The following is a 21,975-nucleotide window of genomic DNA, read 5'->3' as shown; positions in this document are numbered from 1 at the left end:
TATGTTGTGCTCTCCTCTGATTGGCCGACTGCGAATATTTACGGAAGTACTGAAGTGGAGGTGGTTTGACAGGACCACCACACAGCCCGAGCTCTTCTAGTCCTTCTAGTCTTCCACGTGCCAACATGCAGGCCGAGGAACACGGCTGTCGGCAAGTTACTGATTTGGTGAAATCCCCCGGGACATTCCGGATACTTGTTGCTGTGACCGGAAGCGTCGCAGCGTTGAAGCTGCCTCTGTTGGTCTCCCAGCTTCTCCAGCTCTCTGGGGTGAGCGGCTCCATATCTGTTACCTCCGTAAGAGGAGATATTCCCGTCTGTCTGTCTGTCTGCCTGTTTTACGCCTGTCTGTGTTTCTAAGTGTCTGTCTTCCTAACTTCCTGTCTGTCTGACTGTGTGATTAGCTGGGATGGTAATCAGACATGAGATGGACGACATGACAACTTCTCAAAAGTGAAGCCAAAGCATTATGATTGCCCCCTTGTGGCTGTTTAGTAAATGTCATTACCCCCCCGTGGACCAAACTAAAAACTTACAAGAACACGTTCAATCATTTTTTTACAAAGTTGGTTTCTTTCATGTCGATTGTCCTTATCATAGTTATGTATATTCAAGTTTTCATTTTGCAATGACAGTGAAATAACAATAATAATAAGTTACTTCTATTTCATTTAACAAAAAAAGATCACAAAGTGCTTCACAAAATAGATAAAATTAGGTTTAATGTCATGAATCACACCTGAGACTTTCTCTGATTTATCAAACTGTGCATAATCGTTGCAAGATCAGCCATTGTTGTCAGCTCACAGATGCTTTGTAGTGTCTGCAGTTATTGCTGCTTAGCTTCTCCGCTTGTCCTGTACGTTGGCGTATCTGAACCACAAGATGGAGGTGTTGCATCTGTGGAGCAGAAATACAACCACAGTAGCCACACTACAGCATTACAGTCTTGTTATTATGGTTTGTGAGTCCATATAGTCCATATCAAAACTGATCATATTCCCTAAAGGCAGACGAGAGATATCATAGGAAAGGATTCTCTTGGTGCCCAATGTTATTACACAAAATTCTGTGAGAAATATGATATGCTATGTTAAATTGTAAATCCTCAACCCTGTAGAGAAACAGCAAAATAAAAATAAAAATGTAAACCCTGTGAATGTCTTGTTTTATGGTTAAGGTGGAAGTAAGAGTCGTCACTACGGAGCATGCCAAGCACTTCTTCAACCCTGCAGACATTTCTGTAAAAATCTACAGCGACCAGGAGGAGTGGGAGGTAACAAATTGGTTCAATATCCTAGTAATCCATTATCCATTAGTCCTCAGACATGATTGTTGATTATTTTTCCGTTTGTATTTTTAATTAAATCTCAAAATGAATGGATGTGCTATATATATCATCTATCATTTTCAAATTATTTGAAGCTCCCGTCAGGCCAGTGAAATTAAATTATAATCTAATCCCACACTCGAAACCACATTAAGTGAATTAAAGTGTGGCACCAGTCGTCCAGTATAGTGACTTGACAGATTTTCAGATGCTGAGCCTACAGATAATTGTGAAACATCCACAAAGGACAGGAAGTATTGAGAAACTCTGAAGTCCAAATGCTCATAAGATGTGAGGAAGTCCGTTTCTGGTCAGTTCTGTGGGTAATAGCTTTTTTTCTGTTGTAGCTGTGGGCACAGAGATCTGACCCTGTGCTCCACATTGAGCTCAGGCGCTGGGCAGACCTTCTTCTCATTGCTCCCCTGGATGCCAACACTCTTGGAAAGATTGCTAATGGCATTTGTGACAATCTGCTGGTGAGAACTTGTATCTGCTTACCTACAAATTATAATGGCAAATATTTATTTATAGTATTTGATTTTTCTGATTGGTGTTTGTTATTGGCAGACGTGTGTGGTGAGAGCCTGGGATACCACTCGCCCTCTCCTCTTCTGCACTGCGATGAATACAGCTATGTGGCAGCATCCCATTACAGCCCAGCAGGTTTCCAGGCTGAAAGAGTTTGGATATGTGGAAATCCCCTGCATATTTAAGAAGTTAGCGTGTGGGGATGAAGGTGAGTTTTAATGCAAGGAAACGCAAAGGAAAAAAGATATTAGAATGCCAACAATATTCAATCTGTAGTTTAACAGCAACAGTTTGAATTCGAATGACACTCAGCAACTCAATGTTAATTGACTCCGCCGAGGCCTAACAGTCCCCCGAAAATGTGATCAAACTGCCGACTTTTCATTACGATCCATCAATATTCCCTAGAGGTGAAAATGTAAAAAAAGAACACCATATCTCACTAAGTTGAAGATAGCAAAAACCTGGCTCTAAATGTTTGGGTTCTTCCCTGACCCATATCACATCCTTCCATCAAGTTTCATTGGAATCCGTCCTGTAGTTTTTGTGTAATGCTGCTAACAAACATGAAAACATAATCTCCTTGGCGAAGGTAGTAATAAACTGCATTGTAGTCTTTTAATGTAGATTTTATTGTTACCTTGACAGTTTTGAAGTCTGCAAATCATGTACAAATAGAGTATAAAGTAGTTATTATCCTAAAATAAGAAGGTTTAATATGGTTTAACAATCCTAAACCATGACATCCATGGTTCAATGGTGAGTAAATAGGTTAAACAGGCAGAACTGCATAGGTAAAAGTTGTATAACAAGATCAGTATACAGATACAAAAATTCGTTTTTTTTTATCTGTATACTTAACTGAGTTCAGTGTGGTTATTTTGAAACAGCAGCATTTGTTGTATAAAAACAGGTTTCAAAACTGGTAGTTTCCCCTGTTGCTGTTGATTAAATAAGCCACGTTTATTTCCTCCAGTGTTTGAACTTCTCCCTTGGCTGCATTTATGTACTCTGTGTGATCGTTAGGGGGACTCTACATTGCGATGCCGTCCGTTGGGTGTGGTTACACCAGTGTATGGGTTACACGTGCGATATAGACGACACTCATGCTGCTCCACTGAGAACTGCTTCTCGCCCAGTTTTCATGGGAACTTTTCAGTCTCTGTAAGGTGTGCCTCGATCAGGTTTGTCTATCACGAGATACAAACTCCGTTGTTCTCATAACCCAGACTCAGTGATCCAAGAGCCTTCCGCTGCTACTCGGCAGGAAGTGCACCTAATTCTTTTGGCCCTTCACCGTGATTGGTTGGACCACAGGAGTGCTCTCCACATAGTTGGGAACTTTGGCAGGCAGAGCAACCGGGCTGTCACCTGCGATCCTCGGTCACATGACTTCATACATGGAGATGAAGGAATGTTACACACAAGAAAAACAAGCGTAAATGGCCACTCATTTACTGGCAGTTGAAAAGACGTCAATTATCCTTACAAATGTTTTCAGCCTGCATTTAAATAATCAGCATAAATGGCCTGATTTTGGTGTCACAGAGTATGTCTTTAACCTGGTATGTGCTCTGTATAGATTCTTGCGCAGAGGTTGTGTTACCACTTTGGGTTGTCACCCTCTAAACTTCCTTTTTGTCTTCTTATAGAATTGAGAACTATATTGTGGTCTGTGCTGCTTTTTGGCACACACCCTGACATATGTGCCTTTAGTCTAACCCACCCCAATGTGAATTTAATCTTTAGATATTGTCATGGAAATCTGTTTATCACTCTTATAGTTTGACAGGTAAAGCCATTAAAATCACTAGCTGGTTTTGTTATCTTTTGTATTTGATTAGAACAAGAACAAAATCTCAAGGGTGACTCTCAAACGTGCAATCTTTTTTTTTTGTAGAAAAACCTTTGACAAGCATCTTAAACACTGGTTATGAGCATTGAGATTGTGTAAATAAAAACAGCCATTGGGACAGTCCCTCTTGAAATTGCACCCATTCAGCGAAGCATGTTCAATCGATTATTTGTTACACTAATTGATGACAAGCACCAATCACACAGGTTAAGCCCATACATAGGCATTATTAAATTATAATATATCCATTATAGTAGAATTTAGATCATTTTGAAAAATGCAGCTAGACATCTCCGAAATCGAATAAAGTCAGAAACAGACGCTGCTCCATTAGAATCGACCCATTGTGAAAGTGTATGGGGAGACAAATTCAATTTAGAAAAGTATGATTCCATTATGTTTGAGAAAAGGCAGATGTTTTAAACCAGAAAGGAGGTAGAGACACCCACCCCCTGATTGGCTGAAAGGGTGAGAGCAGAGACGAGGGAGGACAATATAAGCACAAGGTTTGAAGCTCAGTCTTCAGTTGGATTCCGGAACCAGCTCGGGTTCACAGCTTGTGGGAGAATGATCTCTACTGAATTGAACTATGAACGTCTCCAGTAAATTCGTTTGACCAACTATTGAGACTCCAGGAACAGCAAAGTACACGTGTTGGAAAAGAGGTCTAGACTTAGTGTCCATAGTACATAGACTGACCGCAGGAGAGAAACTGCTGGCCAGAATATTTCCAGCAGTTTTGTAAATTCCTTTGTCATATTTTTTGTGGTGATGCAACGAAAAATGCACCCTGCATATGTAGGATCATAACAAATTTTGAATGCTTGCACAAACCACAGTAATGACAAACACTTATTCTTCTGAATAAAATCATATGGAAAAGCAGGCAAATGAAGATTGAAAAAAGAATTTAAGAATCATATATCAACAGACGTATTCAAATGGTGACTTAGAGCAATTTCTAATGTCAAATAGGTTTTCTGTATTGGGAACTACTGGGAACCTTTTACTTTGAAGCAACAGCGAGAGTAAAGTTATTATTAGCAGTGTAAGTGTAAGTCTTGGCACAGGCAAGGTTTCTCATAGTTCCTTGTCTCATTGATTCACTGGTAAATTCTATCAAAACACGCCACACACACCTAGAGATATGCAAACCCTGCGCAGGTTCAGAATATAATACAGTGCATGTATTCATCAAAGTGTGTTTGTGAGTGTGGAGAACGTGCACGAGGGCTTGCATCATCATTTGAATCATTTGTCCCCTCCCTGCAGAAGCTGTTGGTGGAACCAGTTAATCTTCACTTTTTACGTTTCAGGTAAAGGCGGCATGGCAGAGGTGTCGACTATTGTCGGTGTTGTGAAGCAGTATCTTCAGAGAACAGATGAGTCATCTGAGAACGCTTGAACGCCACGTCATGTTGCAGCAACGTGTCCACAAAGACCAATTCAAAGTCACCACGATGACCTGTCTTCAAAACCCCACTTTATCTCGTGACTTGTCCTCTTGCGATGGCGTGAACCGACGGCTATTCATTTGCATATCTTTGACTCTTTCGTTGTTCCCCTTTTCGACAGTTACATGTTTATCCCCAATTTACACTAAAATGTATAATGTTCCATTTCTGTATACAAAGCAGAATTTCATTGATGACTTCATGAAGCTGACACACATGATCTGAGTTGATCGCAGTTCGGGGCTTTTACAGTGTGTTTACAGTCTATATTACTGTCTGCCACACACATCTGTCTTGTCACTCCAACTCCAAGAATGTTCACTATGCATGTCATCCTTGTCTCATCCGAGAAAGAAGTTGGTTCGGAAACAGTGCCTTGAAAGAGTGTGGAGTAATGTGCTCATTGGAAGAAGCTTGATCAATACAGAAATAATCAATGCAGTTATGGTCACTGTGGTTATAGCTTTTCACATTGGAATTGTGTCTTTTATAACAGAAGAATGAATATAAATGTTGTCATTATTTAAGTACAAAACATTGGATTAAAAATACTGTTTACAAAGTTTCCGCCATGTTTGTGAACATTTTATCTTCTTTTGTTTATCCTGAATAGCAAAATGCACTTTAAAAAAAAAAAAACTGTTTTTGTGTTTCATTATGAGATTAGATTAGATCCTGCAGTGTGCAGACAAACAAATGTTCACTGCGTCGCACGCTGCAGGTGTAGTTCAGCAAACTAGTCATTACAAAAAAGGGTTTAATGCATTTGCGTGTCATTTTATAGTGAACAACCTCTCCTCGTTGCCGTCATGGTGCCTATGGGGTTAATTATGAGAAGGGGAAGCAGCGTTAGGTGGCCCCTTAAGGCAGTTTCACAGGAAGGGGCCTTACTGCAGTGACACATCAAAACTGTTAACTGAGGGGAACGCATGCCTCTGTGACCATTGCAGTGTTAATTGCAGCCGTGGTTCACTGTATCTGTGCCGGTAACATGTGTAATCCCTTTTGGAGAACATCTTTTGATTTTAGAAATAATCCCACAGAGAGACCATGTGGAGGAAGATGCATTTTCCAAAGGGTTTTTCTTTTTGGTCAAATATGACTTCAAGTACCAAAGGTGAAAAGTGATGAAGCCAATGGTTCACATTAGCGTTAGACATGTTTATCTATGTGAAAAGGCTCCATCTCCTAACAGAGTGAAACGTACCAGTCTGGATTGTGTCACCTGAAGACAGACGAGAGTAGGTTGAACCAAACCAGACAATGGTTTGTTTATATTGTGTCAGTGAGAAAAAGCAGGGTAGCGACTGTGTCATATAAAATTGCTGAATCTTGAAAGTACTATAGGAGGTTTGTCTCCTATTACTTTGAAGGACAAGCATCACATGCATTTTAGACTAGAGCTCCAGATATTAACCCTCAAACACTGTCGATGAAACCGAAGACAGTTGACGAGAACGTAGCTGCCAAATGTCTCATTCGCAAACACTAAAATCTAAAAGGGGGCTTTAAGTATAAACTTGAAAGTTTTGTTCCGCTTTTTTTCCTGTGCTCTTATATCTTATCCTGGTATCTCTGTGGCCACCAATTCCGAGGTAAACAGGGGAGAAATTTGGTTTGCAAATAACCCATGGGGCTTCGCTATTGTTGAGCTGCGGAGCTTGCAGCACATGGAGCCGTGTGAATGGCTCTGCAAAACGAAAAGCATCCTACCCTGAGCCATAATTTGTCCTGCTGCGATTGGCTGCCGCAGGTGTGATTCTGCTAATGAGGCCAGAAAGGCAAGTTACGTCAGCCACGGGGGTGAGGGGAGGGAGTGTCACCGTGGCCTTGGCAGCGCTGGGGGAGGGTGTGTGGCCTGCAAGGTGGGCATGATGGGAATAAACACTGTGTTCTCACAACTATACTCAAATCACCAAAACCGCAGATATGGCTGTGGCTGTGCTTTCTAAGACAAAACATGTTGCTCCTCTCTCCTGACCTTTTCATTCCTGTTTATCAAAACACAATATTTATTACTAGACATCTCTGAACATTGTCACTGATAATATGATCCCAAGCAGCTCCATCAAACCTTTTTGTTGTTGTTCTTCATTCCTCAAATTGTAGATGCAGTCGAATGTGACCCAACATGAAAATAACAAGAAGAGACTAACCCTGCAGTTCCCGCTCGTCACAAAGCAGCCTTCCTGCTTCACACATAACTCACTACCTCCAAATGGTTTTAACTTTATTAAATCAGATCATCTGGTTTTAATCTGGGAAACGGAGAATAAGGAACATTTATATCGTTGTTCTAACTACAATGTTAGAGCAGCACATCTCAGGTCATGAAATATAATTAATAAAATCAATAGCAGGAAGTGAAGATTACACCTGACACACCTGGTTACCTGGAAGTGTGGGTTAGGCAGTATAAACATGGATACTTTTAATCAGAGGTTATTGTATTGTGTACTGTATAGTTACAAGGTTTAAATGAGAGATTTGAGGCACACATACACACAGACAACACACACACACACATATATATATATATATACAAAATAGTGATACATATAATACAAAAAGTTTTTACCAGATTCAGAATTTTTAACAAACTGCATAATAATGCATTTTTTGTTAAAAAAAAAAATTGCTGTTTGGCCTAGGTTAAACATTTGCTTCTGTGCAAACCACTACATGTAGGCTTTTGTTATCTGTGCCAATATGTGCCCATTCAGGTGCACATGCATCTGATGTGACTGATGCAACTTGAGCAGTCTCAAGGCTCCACGTGTAGTTTCTGGCCTCAGGGAATGTTCAACAGTGTTTCATCAGAAACTCCATCTTCAGAGACTGGCCGCTTCTCCCCCTGTGTGACACATTGAACTCATATTTACATATTGTTTACATATTATTTGCATTAGTTATGAATACTGTATCCTACAGAATAAAGCTGTAGTAAAGTCATCTACCTGTTTCCTTAGAAACGGCATATATCTTTGAGTCACAGTTATTCCACATCCACGGCAAGGATATAAACCCACTGAACTCTTAAATAAAAAATGTTGACCTTGTTTATCTACTAAATAGATGTTATGAGTTCTTATGTATTCGAAATTTAACAGTTGCAAAAGAGGAAAATTATATATATATTTGTGCTTCTATAAAATATAGAGAACCTGTGGTTTTCTGCCCCTGGCTCCAGCTTTTCACTTTCGTGTCTTTGAACGCAGCATTGTTTGCCTGTGTTTATTTTCCCATCCAGTTGTGAAACATAATTCTAAAACTGACTATAACACTGTACAGGTTTAGAGCATGCTTTTTTTGGAAGACCTGTGTTGTTGTGCCCATATGGCACATTGTTAGCCCCTCGACGCCGTGTGTTGGTTCGCCTGAAGCCTTTATGCCATGGTAACTGGAAATGGGGGAGATGCGAGAGCGCTCAGTGGGGACAAGTCCCTGCCTCCCCTCCTCAGTCAAACCCCCCTGATGAGCATCTCTTTCCCTGCGAGGCCACGGGGACTGATGGATGCCACCAACTTGTCTAGACCAAACTACTGCAGCCCCTCCGGGACACGTAAATGAGACTCCGGCTCACAGGTGAAGAGGGACTGGAATGATGCAAGTGCAACAGGAGATGAACTCATTCAGAGAGTGAATCAAGTGGAAGAATTTAGGTTTAGGATTAAATATGTCTCATCGTGATGATTTTATTAAACTACTTTACCAGCTCTATTTAAATGTAAAAACAAAGTGATTTGTACATGTGTGTGTCAGTGCTCATGGATTAACTAAGATCTGGGACATGAGGTAAAAAAAAGAAGGAAAAACACATTCCTACTGAGGCAATGACTGACCTAATTTTAACTTTGGTCAATGAAGTCAATTATTAACTATATTAGTCTGGGTCCAACAAATGGTGAATCTCTGTCAGAGCTGCTGTGGAGCCTTCAGCACCATTACATTTATACAAACGATCCCTATTCGTTATTTCTTCCCTTTTTTAAATGAATTAATATAGATGGTGTATTCAAGGTAAACACATGATCGTGTCCGGAGAATTTATTCAAATTCATTTTCTCCCTAAGATGTCACAACAGATGTGTGTACTACTAATCCTTGACTTTCTCGCTGCGTCATTGTGTAGTTCACATCATTGTGTAAGTGCAGTTTAGGCAGCTTCGGGTCCAAGGTTCCTAAACTAAACATGAGTCGATAAGTGATGAAGAAATGGAGGGATGTATCTAAAACCTGCTGTGAACCCTGATTTCCAAGAATAATCTCCATGGAGAGGAAGAATGAGTGTGATATCATATTATTTTATATTTATGATGATGCTGGGTCACAGAATCCTGTTCCTTCAGTATCCACACGACTCAAAGATGTTCACTGCAGAGTTTGTCTCAGTGGAGTTTGTAAGGTTCCCTGAATAAACCGTGAGCTGGTACCTGAAATGAAGATTCACTTTTATACTCTGAGAGTTCTCAACCTACTCCTTTTTAAATAATTTCCATCGTGTCATTTTATAATGGTGTCTGCCCATTCAGGGTCCAAACTAATTGGTATCAAGACTATCCATATATTTCTGAATGTCATTTAACTGATGTTGTATTAAGCATTTCCATGTATCATTGTGTCCTAATGACATCTTAATGGAACTCACTGATGACATTGTGATGCTTGGTGATGTTTTAACTGACTGATAATACATATATAATGTAATATAACACTAGAATATGTTTAAGACTAAACTTAACTTGTGCTTCATGTCCCACTTTACCCCACAGCCACCATTTTAGAAAAAACCACATCTCTTAGCAATTCAGGCTAATCTTCAGCTAGCATAAATCACATGATTTTATATAAGATAAGATGCATTTATTCATCCCAAACACATGCACAGTGATGCAAAGGCACACTCATGCAGGTAGGGAAATTTAATCTCTGCTTTTAACCCATCTGGTGCAGGACACACAGAGCAGTGAGCAGCCATGTACAGCGCTTGGGGAGCAGATGTTGGGGGAGTAAGGTGCCTTGCTCAGGGGCACTAGACAGGGTAGGGAGACTCTTGGATTTTTGGACAGATCAATCCAGGTCCGTCTTTTGTTGTCTCTCCGTGGAGTCGAACCAGAGACGAACCAGAGACCTTCTCTGCCCATAGTCCAAGTTTCTAGACCACTGGACCACCGCCTCTCTAGTGTTTTGACACAACAGTGTCAAAACACAAACACATTTTTTTGACACAACAGTTTATTAATTCAAAGCAAGAAAATTTACTTTTACATGCAAAAAACACATTTTTGTGAATAAACATACTTACCACAGCACCAGCTTCTCCTTCATGGCAAGGGGGGAATGGAAGGGGCTTGAAAACATAATGGTCAAATGACCACAAATGTGTTCCATTGCCTAGATACAGGGGGTGTCTCACATTACCCCTCTCTCCCCTACTTGCTTTAAAACATAATGTATTGAATGTATTAAAAGTATAAATACTACTAGCCTATTTGCTAACACAACGGTCTACTACTATCAGTAACTGTGCCTAATATATATTGTTTAATTCAAGACTCATATCCTAATATTAAGAACGCTTCAGATGACTTGTGTTTTCATATTAAGAGTCTTGGTGATGGCCTGATCCATTTGAGGTGTTTCACACAAAGCTTTGTAAAAATGTAGAGGAATAGAAAGTACAGAAATGTGCTGATGTATGCAATGGAGTAAAAGTAAAAAGTACCCCATCAGAAGTCAACCAAGACAAGTAAGGATTCATGAAAAATGTGCTTGAGTACAGTAATGAATTAAAAGTACTTTGTTACATCCCATCAGTTGTTATGAAGAAGTCCAGTTTTACCAATGTATAACAATGACCCTGAAGATTTAATAAGGACAAAATGCTTTTTTCTTGTTCAGGAACAGGAAAGCCTGTAAAAACGAAACAACAGCCGGCAACTTGTTGAACGTGCCAAGGAATTATCATAAACATGACTCATTAATGTGTCATCCCTTGTTTTGGCGACCGCAGCAGTGGATCGAGCCAATACAGTTGAGAAAGTGAAGCAGCAGGAAAAACATCACATGAGTAGAAAACAGACAGAGGGTGTGACTCCGCCTATTGATCAAAGACCATCCTCCTCCTCCTCCCTTTTGTCTTCTCAGTTTGTTAACTTCTCCTGCAGCAGCGTGGACGCAGGACGCGCCGCTCCAGCCTTACACCCGTGCCAGGCCTCCCTCTATCTCTCTGTCTTCATACAGGGACTTTTCCTTTTTTTCTTCTTCTGGCGCATCCGGGCCTGACCCTAGTCCACTGTGTGGCGAGCAGAGGCAGACACGGGACCACAGGCTGTAGGACTGTTTCCTTCACGTCTTCTCCCGAGCAGCGGTGGTTCATGGAGTCTTTGTGGAAGGCACCTTTTGGCGTCACAGCAGCGAGGTAAGAAAAGTTTGATTTACCGCTCGGACCCGCTCATGTGAGGCAGATCATCTGCTGCAGATTGCGAAAGAGTGGACGAGCAGAAGGGGGCAACAAACAGGAAAGCATGTGGAACTATTCAATATAGAAGTCAATGCGTCCGTGGCAAACATTTGTATCCACTCCAGGTTGCGTTTTTACGCACAGCCTGGTTTCAGTTCTAATCGTGTGAAAATGGCACTTTCGCAGCTTGGATGGCAATCACTTCTTCTGATTTTAATATTTTATATCTTTGTCTGCCTTTCTTTGTTTTGACACTGTTAAGGAAAGTACATGTCATGTGTTTTTAACTCCTGCTCAGCACGTACACTCGCGCCACAGTCTTCTACAACCTGTCGGTCTGTCTGTCAAAACAAGCTGACCAGAAACTTTTTGGAAGTTCCGTTTTTTATTTTGAGTCAATCTTGACACCATTTCATGAGAACTTGTTGACATCCTCTTTGGACCTGGAACACTTCGCTTGTCAGCAGATTAAAGCTTTACACGTTTTTAAAAGACAGGCTGCAGGGAAATGAAGTTGTTCCCACTCTCTCCTCCCCCCACGTGGTTTGTGCGTTTGGACGGTTTGCTCTCGGAAGTCTCCATCAGACCCGCGTGCCCCCACAGAACTGGGAGCACAAGCGCCCACGCACGCATGCACGCGCACAAGCACACACGCACACACACATAGTCTGTTGCAAACACCTTTGCGCGCAGTTTCCTCCACACGCATACAAGCCACAGATGTCTTCGCTGAGCGCAGATAAGCCATCTCTCTTTTCTGAAAGGTGTCAACAGGATGAGCTGATAACATCTGGCAGGACTGATGTGTTCTCACCATCACACTGGATTCACAATTAACGAGGGTTTCTGTCAGAGCAGCAAACTCCAGAGGTGTCGCATAGATCATCGCTATTTCAGTTCATACATATTTGGCTCGCATGCTCATTAGATCTGAATTTGGAATTGGCACACGCCATCCTTTTGAATGTGCCTCTCACAGGCCCTCGCTTTAGTTTCACAGAGAGGAGCCAATATATTAAAAATACAAAATTCATTATACAGGGTGGTTGCCCGGCCGGTTCTTGCAGATTCTTGTGTGGCAGAGTTATGAGTTCATCACGTGATGAGGTCATCTTTCTTTCTCCTCCTACAAGCTGACACACTGTCAGATAACATGCGCTGCCTTCAAGTGCCCGTGGGAAAAGCCAGAATTGGGAGATAAGCATGGATAAGTCGGTTTAATTGTTAAAGCACATTTCATACACAGAGGTAGATTCAATGTGCTGTACAACGGAAAAACATCACAGAAATCAATAGATGCAAGGGGCACAGTCAGGGATATACATGTGTCAGCTTGGATGGACTCCTGCCCCCATGCAGCCCTTAACAAACAGTATTTTGTGAATGAATACTGTCTGACACATACTAATTTCCCATAAGTTTTTTAATAGACTAATATGAGACCAGCAGAAGCACAAACATCTATTTATCATTTGTCATAAGGACTTAACACATGCGTCATTTTAATAATAACTTCAGCTGCACAACAAGAGAGAAAACCTAGCTAGAAAAGTTACTTATCTTTTTTATGATTTTATTTTACTTTCTAAATATTGCAAATAACCGTATAGCAAATGTATTGGGTATTGTATGATACGGCAACTATTTGTTTAAAGTACCAAAGAAAATAAATTGGAGAAGAAAAAAAACTGTAGATAATTAATCAGCAGCTATTTGGCACAGTTATTCATCGTTTCAAAACTATTAACTGGCTCAAGCCACTTTAAGGCTTCAGACTGTTTGTCAGACAAACCAACATCAGAAGACATCACAGTGTGTTATGGAAAATGATGAGCGACAAAATAATCAGCACAATTATTCAAAAAGATAACAAAAGTTACTTCTTTGGAGTGGTGTGCGATACAAATGAACTGTTTGGTAATGGAATGCAGAGTAGAGAGTGTCCAGCTGAGTCTCAGGACCAGGACAGGATCAGGTGATAAGTTCTGCTTCGATCAGAGTGAAATTGAACCTTGATCAAAAGAATTTCATAACAAATTCCAAGTCATTTTCATAGGACCAAAATTGTAGCAGCATAAAAGTGTACATGAGAATTATTTGAAGTAAGTGTCATCGTCGTATCTTTATAACATAAAGATACGACGATGACTTTATAACACAGACACAGTTCTGTGTACATAAGACAGACAAACATACATTTCAAGGTTACATATTTTTTTGTAATCCTCAGCAATCCATTGTTGACTTGCTGAGTCTATAGGAAGAATCTTTCCGTTATGTTGCAATTCCACTTAGTTATTTAATGATTAGTCATTGGAAACATAATTGAATATATCTTAAAAAATATGGAATATAAAATGTATATACAATGCATTGAACATTTATTATATGGCGCTGATAGTAAAGAATGTAGCTTACATTAATGACCTATTTTAAATTGAAACCAGGAAAAACCCACGTATTTCTTGAATCCAACCGATGTCTTCCAAGGGACAATAGGTCGTCCCTTTCTTTGGGTAAAATTGTGCCCTAAACCATCACTGACCTGATGTGTCTGTGAAGGGAACATAGATGGATTTCCCCACCACTGTGTATGAACTGATAAGGACGTTCGTGTGATACATGCAAAGCCACAAGGTTGCGAAAAGGCCTCAAGCTAGTAGTTCAACAATGAGTGTTTATTTTTCTGTTATGTATTCTGCCCTCATGTTTACTGACGTGGCTTTATCCCAGCTAATGCAAGAGACTGATTTCTTGAACTAATTTTAGATTTTTTTCCTGTTTTTAGATCTGGAGCCACTTCCTTGAACGATCACAGCAAAGTTACCAGATGATGAACAGCCAGGCCATACATACCCGCGTGGGTCCAGCGTTTCAAAGCAAGATGCCTTTATTCGACGGGACTACAGCAGCCACAGTTCTGTCAAAGCCACAACATATGCCTGGCTTCCTGGATAAGCAGGCGCTGCAGTACAGCGGGGCTTACTTAACTTACGACCCCAGAGGGAAGGACGGAGCCGGATTCCCTCCACCTTGGAGCAGCTCAAAGACCTCGCTGCTGGATGGCCGAAGTCCTATGAGTCACCTCTCTGGCATGGAGGGACAAAACCACATATTTTACAGGCAAGACAGCAGTTCTCCAGAGGAACGCCATTCTCATTCTTCCTCCCTGTGCCACAGCCCAGTTAGACAGGGCTTTACCTTGTACACTAAAAGTCCGGAGATGGGCAGCCCCACAGCTGCTGTGAGGAAACCGAGAAGCGGAGGGGAGAATTCATCTCCTCCATCCGAAAACTCTGTTTACCTAGCAATCCCGAAGCCGGTTTACAGACATACGCCCTGCTGTAACGAGCTGGGCTGCGTGATAGGGCACCGGTACAGCGTGGAGCATGGCTCTCCGAGGATACCAAACCCTGTATACAAGCACGACTGGATGCAAAGTGATGCTCACTACGCCGAAAGACCAGCTGTCCAGAGAAAGACACAAGAAGTGCTGCTGCAGCAGAGAGGCTTACAGTTTGATCCTAGTGCTGAACAACTGAAGAGGATCAGTGTGGAGACGTACAGTCCAAGTGCAGGGAGGACATTGCCTGCTGGGATTGACCCCAACTACAGCGGTTACCCCTGCACCCCGACTCGCACTCTGTTTGGTTCTTTAAGCGAGCAGAGCCAGCGGTTACAGTCTTCCCCTAGAGGCTATCCCAGCCAATACCCCTCCCATCCTCCATATGAGCATATGACCTCAGAGGTTTATCAGGAACGCTCTCCCATGTCCAAATATGGTCAGATAACACATCACCCAGTGTTTTACTACCCCCACGCAAATGAGGAGGTACAAAACAGTCCACGGTGTAAAAACGCGGGCAGTAAGCAGAGAGATGTCCCTGTTATTCTTAAACACACAAGCTCGATCCCCAGGGAGCATTACATCGTGCCTCAGTCACTTAATGGTGAAATTCCTTTGCCCAGCACTGAAACATTACCAAGTCATTCCTTCATGCAGGGCTTCGACTATCCGTGTTATGCAGTCCCTAGATTTAATGTAAACACAAGCCATATAAGAGTGCCCCAAAAAAGGCCACATGCATCGCCTAGTTTTCACAGCAATCTGTCCCCAACCAGACAACATATGAATCACCCCTTAACCTCTGCAGCCAATCCACATAAGGACAGTCCCAACAGCAGCCTGCATGGTGCCCAGTCACAAATTCACTCACCGTACCGTGGCGTGGATCTGACCAGTCCCACCAGATGTCGGAGCCAGCTTGGCCTCTCACTTCCCATGATAAACTTGAACAGACCGTTCCCCTCGCTCGCCAGCTGGCACATGGACCCACACCTCCTTTCACCTGGTGGCTTGAAAAGACTCATGGACTATTCCTCCTGCGAAGCCCAGGCGACGCAGCATCCTGTTTCCACGCCGCCATGGCTGCCCCAGTCTCCCAGTCACAGCGCTGATCGCATCCAAGCATCTGTAACCAACAGTGCCAATGTCAGACAAATTATTTATTCCCCTGCTAATGCAGCAGGAAGTAAGGACAACGCCCCCACGTCTACTTCAGGCAGCTCTGTTCCTAAAGGTTGCCTGAAGAGACACATTTCTCATCCATCGCCACCTGTCAGAATAAAAGAAGAGGCTAGGGATTTATGTGAAGCGGGACTCATGAAGAAACGTCAAAGGGTGGAAATGGAGAACGGACAAGCAGGAAATAAAACTCCCTCTCCTCCTATGCCTGTCATTGACACCGTCTTCAGCCTGGCACCGTACCAAGCGTACCTGCATGTCTCTAAAGTGCTATTTCCTGGGAGAAGCGTCCAGTCCTCCGAGCCCAAGCCAGACTTCAAAGCAAAAAAGTCTGACAGAGACGAACAGCGGCCTGTTGTCTGTCCCGTTCCCCCAAAAATCTGTCCAGATACACCTGAAAGAAGGAAGCCCGTTGTTGAAACCTTTGAACAGAAAGATATTAAAGTGGAACAGGTCGATCCATCGTACACAGAAGAGTGTCCTGTTGGTCAGAAGGACTGCTTCAAAGTCACAATCAAACAAGAGCCTGAAGAGGCTGGTTCTTCTTCTGACTGTGGGCACATGTTGGTGATAAAGAAATGTGAACCAGATGAACCCAAAATGGAAGCCTCGGTCGCAGATGAAGACGAGACTTCGGATGAGTCGAAAACCGTTGAGTTGAGTCGACCGACGAGCTCGTATTCTGATGGCGATGCAAGCGAGCTGAAGGAGCAGGTGTCCACTCTTCAATCCAAATCCACTCCTCCCCCTCAGCCACCTGAGAGCAAGCTCAATTTCAAAAACATTCCTCCCCAGTGTTTAAAACTTTCCAGCTACAGAATCATTCTCCCTGATATGAAACATTCCAGTCCTGCTCCACCACCACCACCTGAGAAACCAGAAACTGAAATGATTCCAAAACAAGTGCCAGTCCGCAAGCGTTTCTTTGAGTTGCACAACTCCCTGTGCAAGCTAATATCCAAATCGGTGTCCGCCTCTGCGGAACAGGATCTCAGAACCTGGTTGACCCAGTTGCCACTGACGGAGCCTGCAGCCACTTTTACCAAAGTCCAGAAAGTGTCGTGTCTGTTGGGTGCGAGAGCCCGAGAGGTGTGGCTCAATGAGGAGATGAAGTCGGCCCTCCACGAGGTCCTGGAGAGGCTGAAGGAGTACACCACCCAGGAGCTCTGTCCCTTTCCGCACGTCATGCGGACGGGGGCGGTGTTCCTGCCCATGCTGGTGATGAAGGAGCTGCTGTTCCCGATGGTCCAGGTCAGCTTCATCGACCAGGTCCTGCACGAGCACAAAGTGGCTCTTCGGCCCACGACGCTGTCCGAAGAGAAGATCCTCATCCAGCTTCACAAACGGGCCTGCTCCTCCCGCCTCAGGAGGCTGATGTCCCTCAAACACTTGCCCGACATCTACGCCGACGTGGTCAACCTCTTGTATTACGCTTGTGTCTGCAAACACCTGGGTAAGTGCATCTAAGAGTTACTGAATTTCTTTCTATTAGAAAAAAAGGAAAGGAAGTTTCGAGTGGTATTTTTTGAAAAACAAATTTGTCCATTTTCCATATTAATGTCACTCTGGGATGTAAAAATGCCATTTGGTGTCTTGGTACTGTCAAGCCACACACTGGAGACATGTCACAATGATCAACAGTTGTGTTAATTACTCCTCCTGGGGTATACTGGAAAGTGGACACCAACCACCAATGACAAACACTGACACAATCTTGTGTTGGTGAAGGAGCCAGGAAATGAAAGAGAACAAACATTTACGTAACCGACACAAATAACTTTTTTTAACTACTCCTGCTTTTCAGTGTTGAGACTGCAACTTATTTTGTCAGTAAAGTCCCGTTTATTAGACAGGCAGTGATAAAAATCTAAGTCATGAGTTAAAGGTTCTGTCTGTTCTTCTTAACGTTGCTAATAATGGATCACAAGACACATTGAAATTATTCATATGATGCTGTTTCACGTACAAATCCTTGTTTCCTGACACGTGTTTCTTTAGTGTGATCATTTGTTGCACTGTGTGTGTAACATGACGGCCAAAACTACGGCACGTTCTGCCTTCCCTTGCACATATTTGGAAATCCCCTTTGGGTGTGATTTAGAGATTTGCCCGGACTTTAGAATAAAACATTTTGACAGCGGGCTATAACTAGTTTTCCTTCAAGCTGCCTTTTAGTCATATTTTCTGCATTACTGGCCATTTCTTGTAAAGAACAGAGCAACATATTCATTCGATACATACATTTTCAATATAAAATCCATTTATTTTTTACAGAATCCACTTCACCTGACGTCCAAAAGAGGGTCCAGGTATATTAATTTTTTTCTGTTGTCCCTCAATCTCCTGTTCTTTGCTCTCTTTTTTTTCCTGATTTGGAAAGCACAAACTATTTCTGCACACTGCCGATGACCAATCACAAGAGGCTGCATGATTACATTGTTATAGATGGGTGGAGGGAAGGGGTGCAGAGTGTGGGTCCAGCTGTTGGGCCAAAGCACAAGAGGAAGGAAGTCACATTCTGCAGCACACAGAGGATCGGACTGAGCACTGGCACGTTTCTGAGCCCTTTGTGTTTTCAGAAGATTGTGATCATGGTTTCACCATCTGCGCTGAGTTTAAAGGACAAGACTGGCGGTGGTCTGTTTCGTTACAGTCAAATCAAATGAAACGTATGAATCTTTAGTTTGGTTGAGTATTTTCAGTTGAATATTTGGTTAGCAGGAGAAAAAAAATACAGTAGGCAGATAATGCCTGTTGCAATCTAAACAATTTTCAAATCCCCTATGATTATTATTTGGTTATTTGTCAAGGTTCTTTTCATGTCCTGATAGCCCATCTTAAATAAACTTGTCTGTGGCCCTTGCAGGACGGTAATAAACGAGTCATTCCATTCAATACCAAGGAAATGACAGGTCGGCGAACCTGTCTGTCACTAACTGATCTTCTTGGTTTTCATTGAAAAGTTTGTCCATCTTCTCTCTCCAAAGTATTTACACTGTTGGCCGCCATGTTTTCAGCTCTTAAGACAAGTACGCAACTTGTGGTTGGTGACCCTTCTCCGGTCAGCTCACTCTCATTGGCTATTGGGAGGTTTCTGCTGATGGGACCAGAGCTCAGCCGACTGTTGTGTTTGTCTTTGGTTGCAAAGGCAAAACTTGTGAGAAGGATCAATTGGTCCTTTCCTTGACGCCAGGGAGAAATGTAGAGCATCGCCAGACTTGTCCTTTATCTTTTACCCTTTTTACTTTATGTCCCTTGTCAGCTTTCATTTTGTTTGGCACATGCTAATCACAACTCAATGCATTGGGTTTGATCAGGTTTCTGTTCGGTGCTGACTTTATGCTTGGTAGCTCTTGACCGTGGTATCTGAACATTTCCCCCGACTCGATGCTGTTTCATCTTCGGCGGATGGCATCCCTTGTAGAAGCTGAGTCCCCCCCACATTTCCTCCCACAGACTTCTATTCTCTCTCTCTCGCACTGCAGACTTCTATTTTCCCTCTCTCTCTCTCTTTCACTGCAGAAAGGGTGATTCATGGTGTGGGATTCTGCCATCCAGTCACCATATCTGCTGATATTAATAGAACGGGGTTCTCGTGTGCAGAATAAGCTTGATTTGTCAACCTGTGCTGAGGTGTTGGATTTTGTAGTTGGCAGCTTTGCTTTTTGGTGATCATCTCCGTGGTGTTTTTTTATTGATAACGTGTGAACGTCCTTATCTCACCTGCTGTCCAAATACGAACTAACCAAATTCTTTTCTAGCTTTAACGCTTCCCATTTTCTCAGCAAATTAAGTTGTTTTAATCATGTGGCACATTTGTGTAATGATTTGACTTCTCCTTATTCCCTGTTTGCAGGATTAGATATGGACGATCCTGCCAACGGGGAGAAAGACGACAGTAGTGAGGAGGCCCCGGTGTTTTCAGACATCAGCACTTCACCGGCCTCACCCCCAGAGTCAAGCCCACAGAGCAACCCAAAGGACGTGGAAATGAAACCAGATTTGAACCCTAACTCAACAAAAAGCAGGGTAAAGAGCAGCTCCAGGCGCAGGTTTCTGGACAACAGTTTTTCAGATGAGGAAGAAGCAAGCGACTCAGTAAAGAATGTAGTAGAAGAATGCAAAAAAGACTTGAGAGCCTGTCAAGCTGAAGCGAGTAAGGACAGAGGAAGTGACGCTGCGGTTGCAGAGCCGGATTCTTCACTAATTCCACTGAGTCCACCATCTGAGAATTCATGGATGTGTCCTTTAACCTTGGACGAGCTTTCTATGTCTCCCACTGAGCAATACTCCGTTCTGCAGCCTGCTCATCAGTCTTTAGTACCAGCCAAGGCTCAGGTTAGATCTAAGACTTGCTCAGGTGTGATTCTCAAACTGAGAAGGATGTTTAGCGAAGGTCTCAACAGAAAAAAGGCCCGCTACCAAGCAGTGTCAGACTCTTGGACATTGGATAATCCTTCTCTCTTAAAAAAACAGGGTTTGGAGGGAGACGAGACGACGCCCCAAGCGACCCACAAGTCGAGGAGAACTGGTGGCTTCGCTCATGCCTTAAGACCCCTCAGCAGCTCTTCCAAAAGAAAACACAGATCCCTCCTGAAGATCAAATACTGTCCCTACTTGTCTGCCTGCCACAGCGCTGAGCACAGGAGGCGATGGGTGCTGCGTTCGGCTGTGCACAGGGCTCAGAGGGCCCTGAGGATCTACTACCCGGACCTGGTGGGAAAGAGAATCCGCCATCTGTATGAAGAAGACGACAAATCCGAAGTGTGGTATAGTGGAGAGGTGCTGCGTGTCCATGAGGCCAACACGAACCCTTTAAAGACTTTATTTGAGGTCAGGTATGACAGCGAGCCAGAGTGGAAGTACTACTTAGAACTGCTGATAGACTATAAAAAGGGCTGGTTAAAAATTGATGACTAGTTCTGTCATACAGATGTAACTGTGCCTGTTTTGTTTTGATGATTGTGCAGATGGAAATTACTTTGTTCGCTGATAAGGCTTAAATTATCTTCCTTATTGGCTTCCTGAGTAATGAAGTTGGACTGGATTTTTTTGTTTTGGCAGGTCAGCTTTGTCACTTGAGCCACAGGTCACATTCTTCTTTAAAGACGTATGTAACATCATGTTCCTAAACTCATTGACTCATCCGGTGTCTCTGGTTTATTAACCAATAAGTTTGTCACAGAAATGGCAGCAGCCATAAAGAAAAAAACTAAAAACATGCCTCCCTTATACAAATGCATATATATATATATATATAAGCACATGTGAAGTTTTGCATACAGCTTAAGTCACCCTTACTCCACCTTTTTACACCAAAAAGTGGAGATAGTATCTCCCTTTATGTGCTACTGGGACAGAAACCAGCACATTCACTGTCAGACAGTGCGAGCCATGTTTATGGGTTTACAGTAATAGTGCCAGTGTTGAATGTTGTGATAGCCAAAGGCTTTTTTTTACCCTGATTGTGGTTATTTGCGTTACTGAGGCTGGACGGACTTTCAGATATTCTGTACTGATCTGCTCAAGTTGTCTCTGTTGACACGCAGGCTGCTGAGATGTTATGTCCCAGTTTTTTCTTAATCACTGTGAACCTGAAGTCTTCACTTCATTGTATTTTATTTTGAATTTTTGTATCATTTTATAAGACTTGTGCAGACTGAATTGTTATATTTCTTTCACTGTTGTGATAAATAAATGGAGTGATTCCATGTTCTCTCTGACATGGCTTCTCACAAATACACATTTGAATACTTTCATTACAAACATTCTTTAAACCATGTTGCCAAATCTCAATCAAAAATACATTTCACATATTGCG

General features: G+C 42.5%; 2 protein-coding genes across 2 annotated transcripts; both read left to right on the top strand.

Moving 5' to 3' along the window:
- The first annotated feature begins 6 nt into the window (after window positions 1-6).
- On the top strand, window positions 7-5,731 carry ppcdc (phosphopantothenoylcysteine decarboxylase). Its single transcript, XM_053426525.1, has 5 exons — window positions 7-269; window positions 1,180-1,275; window positions 1,677-1,805; window positions 1,897-2,065; window positions 5,029-5,731. Exons 1-5 carry the CDS (start codon window positions 126-128, stop codon window positions 5,115-5,117), a joined length of 627 nt encoding a protein of 208 aa, XP_053282500.1. The 5' UTR covers window positions 7-125; the 3' UTR covers window positions 5,118-5,731.
- Window positions 5,732-11,308: 5,577 nt separating this feature from the next.
- On the top strand, window positions 11,309-21,897 carry c7h15orf39 (chromosome 7 C15orf39 homolog). The gene is made up of 4 exons (XM_053427766.1): window positions 11,309-11,587; window positions 14,418-17,607; window positions 18,429-18,463; window positions 20,011-21,897. Exons 2-4 carry the CDS (start codon window positions 14,460-14,462, stop codon window positions 20,014-20,016), a joined length of 3,189 nt encoding a protein of 1,062 aa, XP_053283741.1. The 5' UTR covers window positions 11,309-11,587; window positions 14,418-14,459; the 3' UTR covers window positions 20,017-21,897.
- The last annotated feature ends 78 nt before the right edge of the window (window positions 21,898-21,975 follow it).

Source organism: Pleuronectes platessa, chromosome 7 (assembly GCF_947347685.1).
Source record: "Pleuronectes platessa chromosome 7, fPlePla1.1, whole genome shotgun sequence".
Lineage (NCBI taxonomy): Eukaryota > Metazoa > Chordata > Actinopteri > Pleuronectiformes > Pleuronectidae > Pleuronectes > Pleuronectes platessa.
This window is presented reverse-complemented; position numbering and strand designations above follow the sequence as displayed.

Bases quoted from the DNA above. Each gene is read 5' to 3' on its own strand.
- c7h15orf39 (XM_053427766.1), top strand. From the start codon at position 14,460: ATGATGAACAGCCAGGCCATACATACCCGCGTGGGTCCAGCGTTTCAA. The intron at 17,608-18,428 runs GTAAGTGCATCT...TATTTTTTACAG, and splicing joins TTGTGTCTGCAAACACCTGG to AATCCACTTCACCTGACGTC.
- ppcdc (XM_053426525.1), top strand. From the start codon at position 126: ATGCAGGCCGAGGAACACGGCTGTCGGCAAGTTACTGATTTGGTGAAA. The intron at 270-1,179 runs GTGAGCGGCTCC...TTTATGGTTAAG, and splicing joins AGCTTCTCCAGCTCTCTGGG to GTGGAAGTAAGAGTCGTCAC. The intron at 1,806-1,896 runs GTGAGAACTTGT...TGTTATTGGCAG, and splicing joins GCATTTGTGACAATCTGCTG to ACGTGTGTGGTGAGAGCCTG.